A 14,506-nucleotide genomic window follows, 5' to 3' on the forward strand; every position below is an offset into this window, starting at 1 on the left:
TTGAAGACATTGCCAAAGTGTAATGCTTTGATACTTTTAGGTAAACACAAATAAGTTTATGAAAAAATGAAAGAGTTAAATGGATATCTGAGCCATTCTAGGATGTTTTTAAGGGATGGATTGTGGTAGGGATAGAGAAGCTAGTGGAAACTATGAGTTTCTTCAGAGTCAGAGAGATTGCTCAGTGCTTAAAAACACTTGTTGCTCTTGCAGAGGACATTAATTCAGTTTGCAGACCAAGGTCAGGCCATTTACAACTTTCTATAGCTCTAGGTCCAGAGAATAAAATGGTCTTTTCTGGTCACACCCCCCCCCCCCACACTCCTAAAAGAAGAGAGTTCTTTTAAAGAATTTGTCTATTCAGGCTCATTGTCAACCCAGTGTCCAGTCTTGAGTGTTTAAGGCCAATTTGCAGCCTTGGTACATGAGAGGAAATCTCTTCCCAAAGAATCTTTACATCTTGCTACATGTAGGAAAATCAGGTCATTTAGCCCTTTCTGAAGTCACACTCCATTAAATTATTTCAGCTTTAAAAACAGATCTACTAGTTTGGTGTATTTTGTGATATCATGTCCTTACCTCTTCTACCATCTTCCCTTTGGAAGGTTACTGTATTTGTAGAGCTAAGCAGTGGATACCTAAAGAATGCAAACAGTCATTTCAGGTACAGGACTAAAAAAGACAGAGTGCTTTAGGTACTCTTTTTTTTTTTTTAATCCGTGATAAAAAAAACAAAACAAAAAACTGTTGTTATAACCAAAAATGAAAATCCCTCATTCTATTTTACCAATAAAGACTCAGAAGACAGATGCTGGGGTGAAAACCTGCTAGCTCAGAGAGGCAGAGAAAGTATCCAGCTGCTCTTTCTTCTCAGCTCAGGTCCAGATAGAAAAAAAACAAAAACAAAAACCAAAAGGCTCACTAGCGCAACTGATAGCCCAGGAGGAAAAGGTCAAAGAGCCCAAGGCCCAAGGCTTGCTAGCTCAAAATCCAGGAAGCTGAGGAGCTGAAGCCTAAGCTAAAGCCAGAGCTTGAGCTAAAAAGCCTTTTCTATTTCTCTACACTGTCTGAAATACCCCTCAACTCAAAGTTCCTCCTACTCTTTAAGCCCTGTCATCTGGTTTCTTTCTCCACCTCTTGACCTAGGGCTAACTTTATTAAGTCCAGGTGTACTGAAAGCTGCTGGATTGAAGGTGTGTTCTAGGGCTGGATGAACCACACCATAATCACCTGATTACAATAAACAGAAAGTTCTTGGATTAAAGGTGTGTGATAGGGCTCAACCAAGTAACAGGGTTTTACAGTTCACAATTTTGGGGTTCACAATGGGATAAAATATCCTGCAACAAAACACTATGACCAAGGTAACTTATAAAAGAAGACATTTAATTTAGCTTACAGGTTCAGAGGGTGGAGCAAGGAACAGCTGAGTGCTCATTTCTTGATCCACAGCCACGGGGCAGAGAGAGACACACTGAGAATCCCCAAAGTCTTTTGAAAACTTAAAGCCCATCCCAGTGACACACCTTCTCCAACAAGGCCACACCTCCTGATCCTTCCAAACATTTCTACCAATTGGGGACCAAGAATTCAAGCATCTGGTCCCATGGGGGCCTTTTTATTCAAACCACCACAAGGAGAGGCATGAATAGCGATGGTAACAGCTCCTCTAAATGGCATGTTTTTAATTTCTTATGGCCATCTAGAAGGAACCCTGTGTTGCACTCTAACCTCAGCAAAATTGCTTTCTCTCCACTTTGAGTCCCAACTCCAAAAGCAAACAAAGAAAGAAAGGAAAGAAACAAAGGAAAGCGGTTAGGTTAACAGTTATGCACATTAGTTTATTCAAATAGTTGTCAAGAAGCTCAAAGAGTTAAGTTTTCATTCTGGACTGGATTGGCTTCCAGGTAGCAGGAAAGGACTTCTGTCACCCTTGGGTTCTTAGTTTCCAAGAATAGAATTTCCCTTTATTTCTTTCAGAAAAAAAAAAAAAAAAAGAAATGACTATTTGTGATTGCTGTCATTTCCATAGTTCATTTTGAATGAACTTAGTATCATTTATTTATGCTTTTGTCTTAGCTTTGTCAGTTTGGCATAAACGAGAGTCATTTGAGAGGAAAGCCTGCTGAGGAACTGCCCAGATCACATTGGCATTCAGCACGTCTGTGGTGGGATTGTCTTGATTGCTCATTGACATCGGAGCATACCTAGGCAGGTGGTCCTGGCTGTATGGGAAAGCTAGCTAAGTACTAGCCTCTCAGCCAGCCCGGGAGCAAGTCGGGAAGCAGCACCCCTCCATGGTTTCTCCTTGAGCCTCTTGCATGAGTGCCTGACCCAGTTTCTCTCAGTGATGGGCTGTGACCTGGACGTGTAAGTCAAATAAAACAAATAAAACCCTTGTTTCTGGTCAGAGTGTTACAGCGCAGCAACAGAAAGGAAACTACAAATATAGTCATCTTCCAAAGAGAGGACAGTGGAGGAGGTAAGGACATGTTACCATAAATACACCAAACTGGTAAATCCGTTTTTAAAGCTGAAGTCGTTTAGTGGACGGTGACTAAGGGCCAAATGATCTGACCTTATCTATACCTTTCTGCTTTCACCTTTGCTGATTATCTCATCAATAGACTAGATACCACGATTAACCCCAAAGTTTCTATGGAAATCCCACAGACAATCCTGTAGCGATCCTCTTGTAGAGTAATATTGGACTAAGCAAATATTGGACTTTTGCCTATAATATATAATCTTAAAAGTTGGTAAACTGAACACCTTTAAAATATATACCAGCCTAATACTTAATAAGTATAATGATGTTATTTTTATGGCAAGATGAAGAAATAAAGTTAGTTTGCCTCCATAATGTGCTAAAGTTTAAGCTGATTCAGAATAGCTGAGGTGATAACTAATAAAGTGACTTTTTCAACCTCTGAATCTTTTACTGCCAGAAAACTGCTCCCATGGGAAAGTTGCTGGCTAGAGTATTTCTTGAGAAACAGATAGAAACAAAAATAGGAAGCTACTTTTAAAATTAAAATAAGACTAAGAAAAGCCAATAGTTAGTTAAAATACTACAGATTCCAGATGGACATATGAAAAGTTCACCAACATGTCCACAATGTCCCCAGCACATGGGTGCTCTGAAAAGAGCTGTGGGCCGGTGACAGGGGCTACACCTCTTCACCTCTCCTCTGTTTGATTCCTAGACCTTCTTTGTTTTTATCACACTCTGGTATTTTATTACTCGATCCAACATTGTTGTCCACTCCACCAGTATTTTGTATTTTTGTCATCCTCCTGCCTCAGCCTTTTGGGTTGCTGAGATTATAAGTGTGAACCACAACACTGAGTACCAATAGTCTTGTCCTTTCCTCGCTGAATTCATAGATTGCACATTTAGCTCTGAAACTTGGTCTCAGCACCCACTTACAAACTGAAGAACACAGCCCACCTGCTCATTACTAGATGTGAGGCAGCATTTGTGATTCCTTTTGGTGAAAGGATAGAAACTCCTCACCTGTTCAGCCGTGGTGGTTTACACTGCTTGAGATGTGACTCAGTCCTTCCTGGAATCCCTTCCTGGAATCTAGAGAGAGCCTGGAGCTTCAGACCTCCACGACTCTAGATCAAAGATGCTTTTGTTTTTGGTATAGGTCTAGATAGTAAATAGTTTTAGGTTTGATGGCTCATTTGTTGCAGTTGCCATGCTGTAATAGTGTGAGGGCAGCCATAGACAATAGATAAACAAATGGGCGTGGCATGCTTCAACAATAATTTCTTATTGTTAGAAACAATCAAGTGTCCAACGTTGTCTCCAGCGATAGTTTTCAGGCTCCTATTCTAGACTGACCATTTTCTTGCTGAGATATTCCTCACTCACCACATAAAGAATTGTAAAGGGATGGGTACTATCACACACTCAGTTGAGAGAGAGAGCCTCATGGGATACAAATTATAGTGGAGTGGTTTGTGGCAAAACCCTCTGAGAGACACAAAAGCCTCAGCTGGGAGAACAGTGGTAAGCAGGCAATTCAGGAAATTGCTGTAACTGTTGAGGATTCTGTTAGCCCAGTGGTTTTCAACCTTCACTGCTCATGAAAATCATTTGGGGAGCTTTAAAAAATCCTGATGGCCAGTCCTCACAAAGCCAGTTAGGTCAGAATCTCAGGGAGCAGGGCCAGGCAGTAATTTTGAAAACTCCCAGGTGACTGCAATGTAGGAATTGCTGAGCTGGCTCTTACATCAGCCAGTGGTGAGCACAGTTCTGCCTCTTGGCCCAAGGCTTTCCTTAAACTGCTCCTGTGTGTGTTTTTCTAACCTTAAACTTGAATACACACACACACACTATACATATTATCCATCAAAGTGAATACGACAAATGAAAGTAAATATTACAAATAAAGGCTTACTAAATGTGGTTTGTGATTTTTGCAGTTTTTAAGATTTATTTAATTAAAAATGTTGTTTGTGTATCTTGTTCAGCGAGTGTGTACATATGAGTGCAGGTGCCTGTGGAGTCCAGAAGAGGTTGTCAGATCCTCTGGATCTTGAGCGACAACTGGTTGTGAGCCAGCTGGTGTGCATCCTGGGATCTGAACCCAGGTCCTCTGGAAGAGCAGCAAATGCTCTTAACCCCTGAGCCACCTCTCCAGCCCACAGATGGTCTTTGTTTTTCGAGGTAATGATTTGTGTTCTCAGCTCGGATTCATAAGATACCAATTTTGTTCACATCAGACACATTTTCCATATCCTCTACGCTGCATTTTAATATTTCCAGAAATGAGAACACATCTTACAACAGTTATAGACATTTAATGTTGCCTTTCTTTTTGGTGTTTGTAGGGGATTACAAATTTGACCACAGTATACTCTAGTTTCTTTATCTTTTGTAAGTTCTGACTTTCCTCACCAGTGCCTGCCCATTGGGATGGGATAAATGCCTCATTTTCAGCTAGTAAGACAGTAAAATTGTGTGATTCAATGATTTAAACATTATCTTATGGTAACAGCTCTGATCCTTAGACCAAATGCTCAGGAATAGGAAGTTGGGGTGTCTTGCTTATGCATTTTTGTGGCAAGAGATGGGACTTTGTATTGGTGTGATGGCCTTTGTACTTACTTCAATAGAATGGCTGGCTGGTCTAGAATTCTCTGTAGACTGGTGACGTTTCCCCAAAGGTTGCCATTTAAGGGCCTTTTTGCACAAGCCTGACATCTAAGCTTGACCCTCAGAACCCACTGTGGGAGGAGAGAACCAGGTCCGCACAGCTGTCCTCTGGCTCCAGTTGTGGGCTACGGTATTTGTGCGCCCAACACATGCACATTATCACACACACACACACACACACACACACACACACACACACACACTCTCTCTCTCTCTCTCTCTCTCTCTCTCTCATAATAAATAAATAAATAGAGATTTCAATATGTATGGACATCCAGGAATGTGTTCATGTGATCTGTGAGGACCTGGTTAGAGGTAGCCATCTGGAAACCAAGGAAGAGTTTTAGAAAGAGCCAAAATTTCTTGACTTCTGGTTTCTACAATTGTGAGAAAATTAGTTTCTATTGTTTGAACTTCGTAGTCTGTGGCATCTGGTTATAGTACCCCTGGCAAATGAACTAAAATGAGGATTGAAGGAATAAAAACCTGTAATAAAATAAATAATTATAAAAATAAGCTAGTTTTTGATAACTATGTAACCTTGTGACCCTCTTTCCTTTTCTACTTAAAAGACTGGCTACAAGACACTTGATTCTAGATCCTTTGAACAGACAAACTGTGCATAGAGAAGTTATTTATTCAGAATTTCTAAAAATTTGTTTTTCAATGCCACTCATCAGGGGAATTGGTTTAGAAAACACACACACACACACACACACACACACAGAATGATGATTGTTTTATGTAAAAGCTACTATGTGCTGTTATTAATATTTACTTATGCATTTTTATTTGTTTCATTGCAGTGATGGCTATGTTAAGTTACAGCACACCCCAAAATAGGATAAATCATGTCATGAGAACTGTATTGTTTCCTTAAATGGTGAAGCAGCTACAGACTTAAATTACACACACCTCTCAGTCACCCACACGTTCTCCCTCTCTCTAAACCAGAAGCTCACATTCTACCACCACAGATGAGCTAAGGCATCTCCCTTCTACACCCTCCCAAGACAGCCATGTTGATTAGGCTCTGTTCCTGTTTTTTAGATATTTCTTTTCTATTTGATGACTGAGGTAAACAACTAGACCTAATTTTTTGGTCTCTCTGCCTCCCACCCAGAGTCCAGCCTATGGCTGAGGACCATCTGGTTTACCCCTACCTCTCCTGGTAGAAATCCATGTGTCCTCAGGGGCTCTTCTTAGGAGGCCCACTTTGTCTTTGTGACTGTGCCTCTGTATAACCTACTCTGCACTTACAGAAGTGTCAGCATTTGCTCTTCCTGCTATGGTGTAGCTGCTGGTGTGCTTCCCTCATCACCATCTTGGAGCTTATTCATTTTTTTATTTCCTAAATCCCCACAGTACTGTTTTCAACGCAGTATGTGTTCAATAAATGTTTATTGCCTTGAAATGAGCACAAAGGAGTTTGTGGTTGATTTTGGGAGACTGTTGGATATTAACTTAGAAGTACACGAAAGTTCAGAGTCCTTCAGCCTTCCTTAGTACCTTTGCTAAGTTGCTCTGGGTTGGTTTTGGAAGGAAGTAAAGAATAGATACAGTTGTCAGCAGCTTGAAGAAGAACACCATTTCTCCCCAAGCCCAGTGACAGATCACTGTTTTACTTTCTACAAATTTTCCTCTTTTCTACTTTTCTAATCTCTTTTTTAACCCGACAACATTTAAGCTAATTAACATGGCTTAAATGTCTTGTATCTTTTTTCATAAATTTAAAATTAACTGAAAGGAACAAAAGTAGCCCTGAAGGCTCCTGTGAGCTACTGAAGGAAGGTTAAAAATTCAAAGTATTTCAGCTCATAAACAAGAGAAGAGATAGCTGTTAACATGGCCTTTTAATACCACAGCGATAGCAGAGTGTGAAGAAAAAAATTAGTGTTTGATTGGGAAAGAACACGAATATAGAATATAAATGTGTTATCTAAGTTGGCATCCAAAAATCTCCCACAGACCAGGTGTCGAAGAGCCAACGCGCTTCTTACACTCATGCTCCAGACAAGATTAAACCACAGGCTGCTGCCACGCTCTGCAGTGCTCCTACTGTGCGCTAGCCTGGCTCTCTACAAAGACAAGCGGATGGCTAGTTCACTAAGCATATCAATTTAATCTTCAGTGTCTTTGGAGCATCGGGAGAAGTATGTCTGAATTACAGTCCAGTACACTGTGGGTTGTGCAAGATGTTCCAGTGTACCTAATGCAGGAAATTATACAAACTGTTTCTTTAAGTTCTAACATGCAACACAAAATGGTTGCACATCATTTAAAAGATACCTGGTTACATGAAATGTTAGACTTTCAGAATTAATAAAGTAGGAATATTTTCTTTACATATTATTTGAGACTGCTAACTTCGGACCATTTCATTGGGGGGGTGTTCTTCCTATATCTTTTTTTAAAATTATTTAATTATTTGTAGTTTTAGTGATTAAACCCAAGGCCTTACACATCATAGGCAAGCATCCTGCTATTGAGTCTGGGTCTTGCTAAGCTGCCCAGGCTACTTTTGAAATCACATTTTATCCCAGGCAGGCCCAGATCCTCTACTCTCAACCTTCCAAATAAGTTGGATTATCAGACTGTGACACCAGACCTGGTTTATTATTATTATTTATAAGCATATACTAATTGCTTAAGATAATGGTCTTAGCTGGGTGTGGTGGTACATGCTTTTAGTCCCAGTACTTGAGAAACAGCGGCAGGTAGATGTCTGAGTTCTGAGTTCAAGGCCAATCTGGTCTACAGAATGAGTTCCAGGACAGTCAGGATTACACAGAGAAACCCTGACTTAAAAAAACAAAAACCATAAAAACCAAACAAAAACCAAACAATCTACCCAAACAAACAAATGACAAAACCAATACCCCCCCCAAAAAAAACCCAAAGCAAAACAAAACAATCTCCCCAAACAACTCCCCCCAAAAAGCAACAAAACCCCCCTGAAGGATAATGGGCTTCATTATGACATTCCAGTACCTCAATGTAATGTACTTTCCTTCCTTTCTCTTTGATGAAGTTGTTGTTAGCAAAGCACAGGGTTGCAGACTAAAGGAAAATGAAAAAACCCAAGCCTGCTCAGTAAAGCTGCAAGCCTAGAGATTTTCCAAATTTAAAAATACTCTGAAATCCCTAAAAAGAGGGGAGAGGGAAGGCTGTGCGTTAGTGACAATATGTAAAGGTAATAAAACATACTGAGTTCTGTAGGAATCATTTCTGCTGCAGTTCAAGCCAACGTTTTTTTGCGTTCTTTGTAGAAACAGCTCTTTGTACTGTAAAGGAAAAGTGAAGAAATAGGAATTGTTTTACAGAATATGTTGCAGTTAATTTTTCTGGTTACTGGTATTCCTTCGAAGATGGAGACCTTTTCAAGCAACGCACGCACCCCCACCTCCTTGGTGACACACATCTGCTGTGTGGTGAGTCACATTCACTGATGGGAGTAGGTGACAGCCCTTAGGTGAACTGAGGTGGAAAAAAGTTCAGCCGTCTTCTCTCTCCAAGCCTGTTTACCTTCTGAGAGAAAATGAAGCATTGGAAATGTCACTTAACTTTTAGCCAATATTGAATAACTCTACTGGGGTGTTTTTAGAAGAAGAGTTAGGTTCAGACCGCTTATACAAGTGAACAGCTTACAAGTTGCAAGTGCATTTAAAAAAAAAAATACGCACAATGCTCTTATACAATGTTCTTGTTCACATTTTTTACTTCTGAGGCATTTACTATAAAGAACAAAGCATTTCTGGAACGCTCATTTTAATTTCAAAGGTTAGGGTGTTTTGTGGCAAACATTTGGTGCTTGGAGGATTCCAATAATAGTTGAGGAATGTGGGGTGGGAAGCGATGTGGACTGTGCACTGAAAATATGACGGGAAGGAACCTTGTAGGCAGTGACCCTCATTCTTCATGTTAAACAAGAGGTTTGAGCTTGCTGTTATACTTCGCCTCAATCTAGACAGATACCTCTTACCTCTGTAAACAGGAGCAGAGATATTTGCCTTTTGGTGTTTGTGAAAGCCCCTGTGATACAGCAGGCTCGTCCTCCTCTTCCTGTGATACAGTTGAGCTGCTGGTGGAGCGTTCCAACGTGCTGTGGACTGCCCACATCACACTCAGTTGGGAGGTGGAGGCCCTGGCGGCAAGATAAGATTAGGTTCAAAAAACCACTTTTGACAGGGATTGTGGTAACCATTTGTTTTTATTTCTGTTGTGCACAGACTAGAGAATATGCAGTGTGTCTTGTTATGGATTTTAAAAGCTCTGGACATTGTTTAACCAACTCAGAGTCCTACTGGAGAAGGTGATTTCCTCCTTCCTACTTTTCCTTCACCTTTCTCTCTTCCTGGGATAAGATCTCATGCATCCATGCATACCTCCAACTGGCTATGTAGCTGAGGATGAACTTGAACTTTGAACTCTTGTGGGATTACAGGTGTGGATTACAGCCTGGATTATAGGTGGTCGGTTATGTGGGGGATTCCAACCAGGACATGGTACATGCTAGCCATGTGGCTGAGCTGTCTCCAGTCCCCCTGTTCTTATCTTCATAGCAAGGAAACAAAGACGTGTCACAAGACATTTCACTCTTGGTCACATACACGTGAATGAAGTAAATCAGAATAAAGCAGAAGGCCATTAGAAAATGGAGGAGAATAGGTTAGACAAAAATTATTTGTACCTCTATTGCTCATATTATAAGTTCTTATAAGTTCTCTCAGATGAACATTGGATTCAAGTGAAAAAATGTCAGTTACCCTACTGATAATAGTCTCTATGGGCTGCACAGTACGGAGGGTGTGGCCTGTCCCGCTGTGAGAGATGTGGAGCACAGGGTTAGTAAGACGATCAGTAGGTGAAGGTGCCGCCCCTTCCTTGGGAGATCCTCCCCTTCCCCTAATCCCTGATTCTACACCTAGCCTCTGGAGTTACATGGCTTGTAGCACGCTTATCAAATGCTTAAAAGCTAACATCAACATGTAAGCGAAGCATGCAATACTTGTCTTTTGGGGTCTTAGTTACCCCACTCGAATGTCTTTTTTCTAGTTCCATCCATTTACTTTCAAATTTCATTAAAAAACTTTTTTTTTTATTTATTCCTTGTGATTTTTACATCATGTTTCCAATCCTACTCATCTCCCCATTCCACTATATCCGCCCTCCACCCTTGCAACCTCCCCTCCCAAAGAAAACGGACAAACAAGCAAACAAGCAAAACCCCAACAGCCGTAGAAGCTGCGGTATGTCATGGTGTATCATACAGTATACTCTTTTGTCCAGACGACTTTTCTTGCAAATGTTCACTGCAGTGAGTCATTGGTCTGGTTCGAGGCCTCTGGGTTCTGCAACAATGTCAATAATGGATCCTCATTATTGTATCCTGTTTTTTGAGTATCCTCTTGAGTATCCTGTTTTTGCCCTGTGTCATGGAGATCCTGTGGTTTTGGTTCTAGAGGACCAGCCTCTTCATGCCCTCTACAAGTTTATAGGTGGGGCACATGTTGGGGTGGGTCAGCTCAAAGCCCTGGATCTGGGCTTGGATGGTAGCTGAGTTGGTCATTTTGACAGCTCTCCCTCACCCATGCCTCCTGGGCCAGCTCTCTAGCAGTGCCCAGGTGAAGGGAGGGGCCAGCTCACCTGAATGCTGCAGCAGGCAAGGGGGTGGGGCTTGCTCTTTTACTCTCATGCCCTCAGGTCTGGCTCTTTTGTGCCCATGCCAACAAGGCCAGCTTTACTGTGCTGCCCAGGCAACGTGCAGGGCCTGCTTTCCCAAGTGCTGTAGCTGGAAGAGGGAGGGACTTAGTTCACCCCCTTTCATGCCCTCCAGGTCAGCTCTTCCATACTGCCCAGGTGAGGGGCAGGGTCAAGGGTCAGTTCTCCCTCACACATGCCTCTGGGGCCAGCTCATCTGCACCCTTGCAATGAGGGCCAGCCAACTCTACTGTGCTTCTCAGGCAAGGTGGTGGTGGTGGGGCACTGTCCTGAGTGCTGTGGCCAGTGAGGGGCAGGGACAGCTCTTCTGCTCCAGTGCTATGTGAAGTTAAGGGGTGGGGCCAGCTCTCCTGAGTGCAGCAGCTGGTGGGGGGAGGGGGCTGGCTCTGCATAGCCCTAACATGGCCCCAGATGGCAGCCCAGACCAGGGATACTGGATGGCCTGGTAATAGGGGCCATGGACACAGACCCCTGCCACTGCAGGGCTGTGGACCCAGGAATGGCCCTCAGCAGCATCACAGACTGGGACCTCACACGGCCTTACGTGGCATCACAGTCTACTCACATCAAACCATTTCTCAGTCTCCAGTTCTGTCTCCCTTCATCATGCACACACTGTTCTGCTTCTTTTTCTTTCCATCTCTCCAATACTTACTTGCTCATTTTAGCGGTGCCTGGCCCTGTGGGTGTCTTCTGTGTGGTGCCTGGTGGGGGTCATCTCTGGGGTGCTCTGGGCAGGTGGGGGTCTTTTTGGCCTGGTGGGGTTGTCTCAAGTGTGCTCTTCTCCATGCACACTGCAGGGCATGGCGCGTGGGTCAGCCACAAATTTACTTTTTAAACAGCCAAATAATATTCCAGTGTGTAAATGTACCAGCTTTTCATCATCCATTCATCTGTTAATGGACACCTAGGTTGTTTCTAATTTCTGGCTATTAGAGTAGAGCAGCAGTGGACCTGGATGAGCAAGTGTCTCTTTAGTGGCATGTAGAATCCTTTGGGCAGATGCCAAAGAGCTGTAGAGCTGAATCTGGAGAGAAATCTATTCACCGCTTCCTGAGGAACTGCCACACTGATTTCCATAGTCAGCTCCTTATTTTAAAATTTTATTTGTTGTGTATGTGTACATGCGTGTGCATGTGTATAATTTTTGTGGGCACATGTGCCACAGTGTGCTTGTGGATCCCAGAGGACAACTGTCAGGCATCAATGCCCTTCTCTTACCAGAGGACAACTGTCAGGCATCAATGCCATTCTCCAAGGATGGCCCTCTGGTCATTAGCATACTTGGTGAATGCTTTTACCCATCTCCCTGACTCTGATTATTTGTTTCTAATTAGCAAACACGTGTATATTCATGGGGTACAGTAGTGGTTTGATTTGTATATGCTTTGTCGGGAGACTCAGTCTAGCTAATTAACATAGCTAGCATCTCAATGCCTTCCATTGGAGCTCCTAATTCAGTAGGAGCCACGGGTCTCCTAATTCACACATTGGATACAAGTTATTTTCCTAAGACTTCTATCTTATCCCAAAAATTTCTGCTGGGATCTAAGGGTTATTTGTGAAATGGAAGCAATGGACATTTTTCACAAAATAATAGTATTAACTTTTTGTTTCTACGTATGTGCCTCCCTTTTTAAATTATAAATTTTGTGTATGCATATACTGTGTTTTGGTAAAATCTAACCCCCATTCCCTCCTTTCCCATTCCTCCATTATCCCCTGCCACTTCCCCCCCACCCAACTTTATGTGTCCTCTTTTTAAAGAACCCACTGAGTGCACTTAGTGATAACTACACACAGATGGGGGTAAGGCCATCTGCTGGGAAGATGGGTCTCGTGGCCTGAATTTCTGAAGAAAGGCGACTCTCTTCCTTCCGTCAGCCATCAGTTGCTAAAAGCTCCTCAAGTAGGGTTGCAACTTCTTGAGCCCCTGCTTCATCCATGCTGGGATGTTGGGTGACTTGATATTGCACAGGCATGTGTTTGCCGTCACAGCTGCTTCATGTGTGCAGGGGCTTGTCATATGCAGCAAATAATGTTTCACCACACACATCCACTCCCTCTGTCTTTTACAGTCTTTCTTCCCCCGTTTCCGTGATGATCCCTGAGCCTGTGTAATGGGTGATGACCTTTAACCCCTCATCTTCCCACTGCCATCTCCTGACAGCTTCCTACCTCCACCCTCCAGATGCTGGTGTAAGAGGTGTGTGCCGCCGCTCCACCCGGCATGAGCTGTGATAGGCCTCAAACTCACCCTGTCCGCTGAACCACGTCACCCGTATACCTTTTCCCGATTTTCTACTTCTTTATAAAGCATCTGCATTTTTCCCATATGGAGTTTCCGACACACTCGTAGTCCTCTCAGGACTTTACGAAGTAGTAAAATTTGATGAAATTTTAATAACCATCACTCACCCTTCCAGTGTTCAGCTGGGATTCCGGTGGCTGCTCTGGAAGGAATGACTTGATTTCTGGGGATGTAACAACAGTCTCTGGAATAACTCTTGGTCCTGTGATGTGATTCTGTTTCTTCTGGGCTGTTATATCTCATGACTGGGTTCTCCTTATACAATGTTTAATACATTCCTTGTATTTTCCCATTTTAGGTTACTACACTTGTAAATTGTCCTCAGAATCCTTCCAACAGGAAAAAAGGACGTTCAAAGAGAGCCAGAGTTCTCCTAGCCTCTGTGGAGGAAGCAACTTGGAATTTGCTAGACAAGGGGGAGAAGATCGCTAAGGAAGCTGCAGTTTTAAAGGAAGAGCTCACAGCTGCACTCCAGGAAGTTCGGAAAGAGAGTGAGTACCCAGCCGGGGTCAGGTGCAAACTGCATGTCCTTAGGGTGTTAGCTGCTGCTGTCGATTTATGAGTGTTCTGCTTTGCGGGCTTGAGTTTAGTAGTCTTGCACACAGCTGTGAAGAGCAAGCGGTGGGAGGCAGAGCAGCCCACTAGGCAGTTCCAAGGTGGAGTGCCGGTCCTGGCTCTTCTTTGGTCATTGGGTCTGCATACAGCTCCTCACCTCCAACCACACTGCATCCTCTTCATTATAAGCAACGAGAGGCTTAGTACAGTGGAAGATGTCTTTGCCCATACTTAATAATGAAGTTCTTTATAAGCAGTTAGGAGACATTTCCTCTATGATAACCTCAGAAACATGTATTTTTTTCACTTTTCAGTCTTTGGAAGCTTAGGTTTATCAAGCTTTTTTCTTTTTTGTTAAGGCTTTGTATAAACCACACGATCCATGCTGTACTATGCTCATATCACATAATAAACACATGTATTCTGCCTTTTGATAGCTTTACTAAGATACACAATAGTCAGTTTTCCCCCTGCAGAACACAAGTCTCATTTACATATTTAAAAAAGATTAAGAAAATTCATTTGTGCCTATGGGGGGGGGGTGTTTGCATTTATTCTGTTGTATGCAGGCATACATGGAAGCCAGAGGTTGATGCTGGGCTGTCTTCCTGTTGCTTTTCTGTCCTGTCTGTCTTTCTGTCTATCTCTATCTGTCTGTCTATCTGTCTATCTCTATCTGTCTGTCTATCTGTCTGTCTATCTGCCTATCTATCTATCTATCTATCTATCTATCTATCTATCTATCTATCTAT

At 42.6% G+C, this 14,506-nt stretch overlaps 1 protein-coding gene across 1 annotated transcript in view; it reads left to right on the forward strand.

The window, feature by feature from the left end:
• Ctnna3 (catenin alpha 3) overlaps positions 1 to 14,506 on the forward strand; it is a 1,637,506-nt gene that overhangs the window by 9,677 nt on the left and 1,613,323 nt on the right. The window contains exon 2 of the mRNA XM_055598913.1: positions 13,498 to 13,690. Within this exon, the coding sequence (XP_055454888.1) occupies positions 13,498 to 13,690 (193 nt within the window). The remainder of the gene's footprint in view (positions 1 to 13,497; positions 13,691 to 14,506) is intronic.

This window comes from Psammomys obesus, unplaced genomic scaffold (genome assembly GCF_907164565.1).
Source record: "Psammomys obesus unplaced genomic scaffold, mPsaObe1.curated_primary_1811, whole genome shotgun sequence".
NCBI classification, from domain to species: Eukaryota; Metazoa; Chordata; class Mammalia; order Rodentia; family Muridae; genus Psammomys; species Psammomys obesus.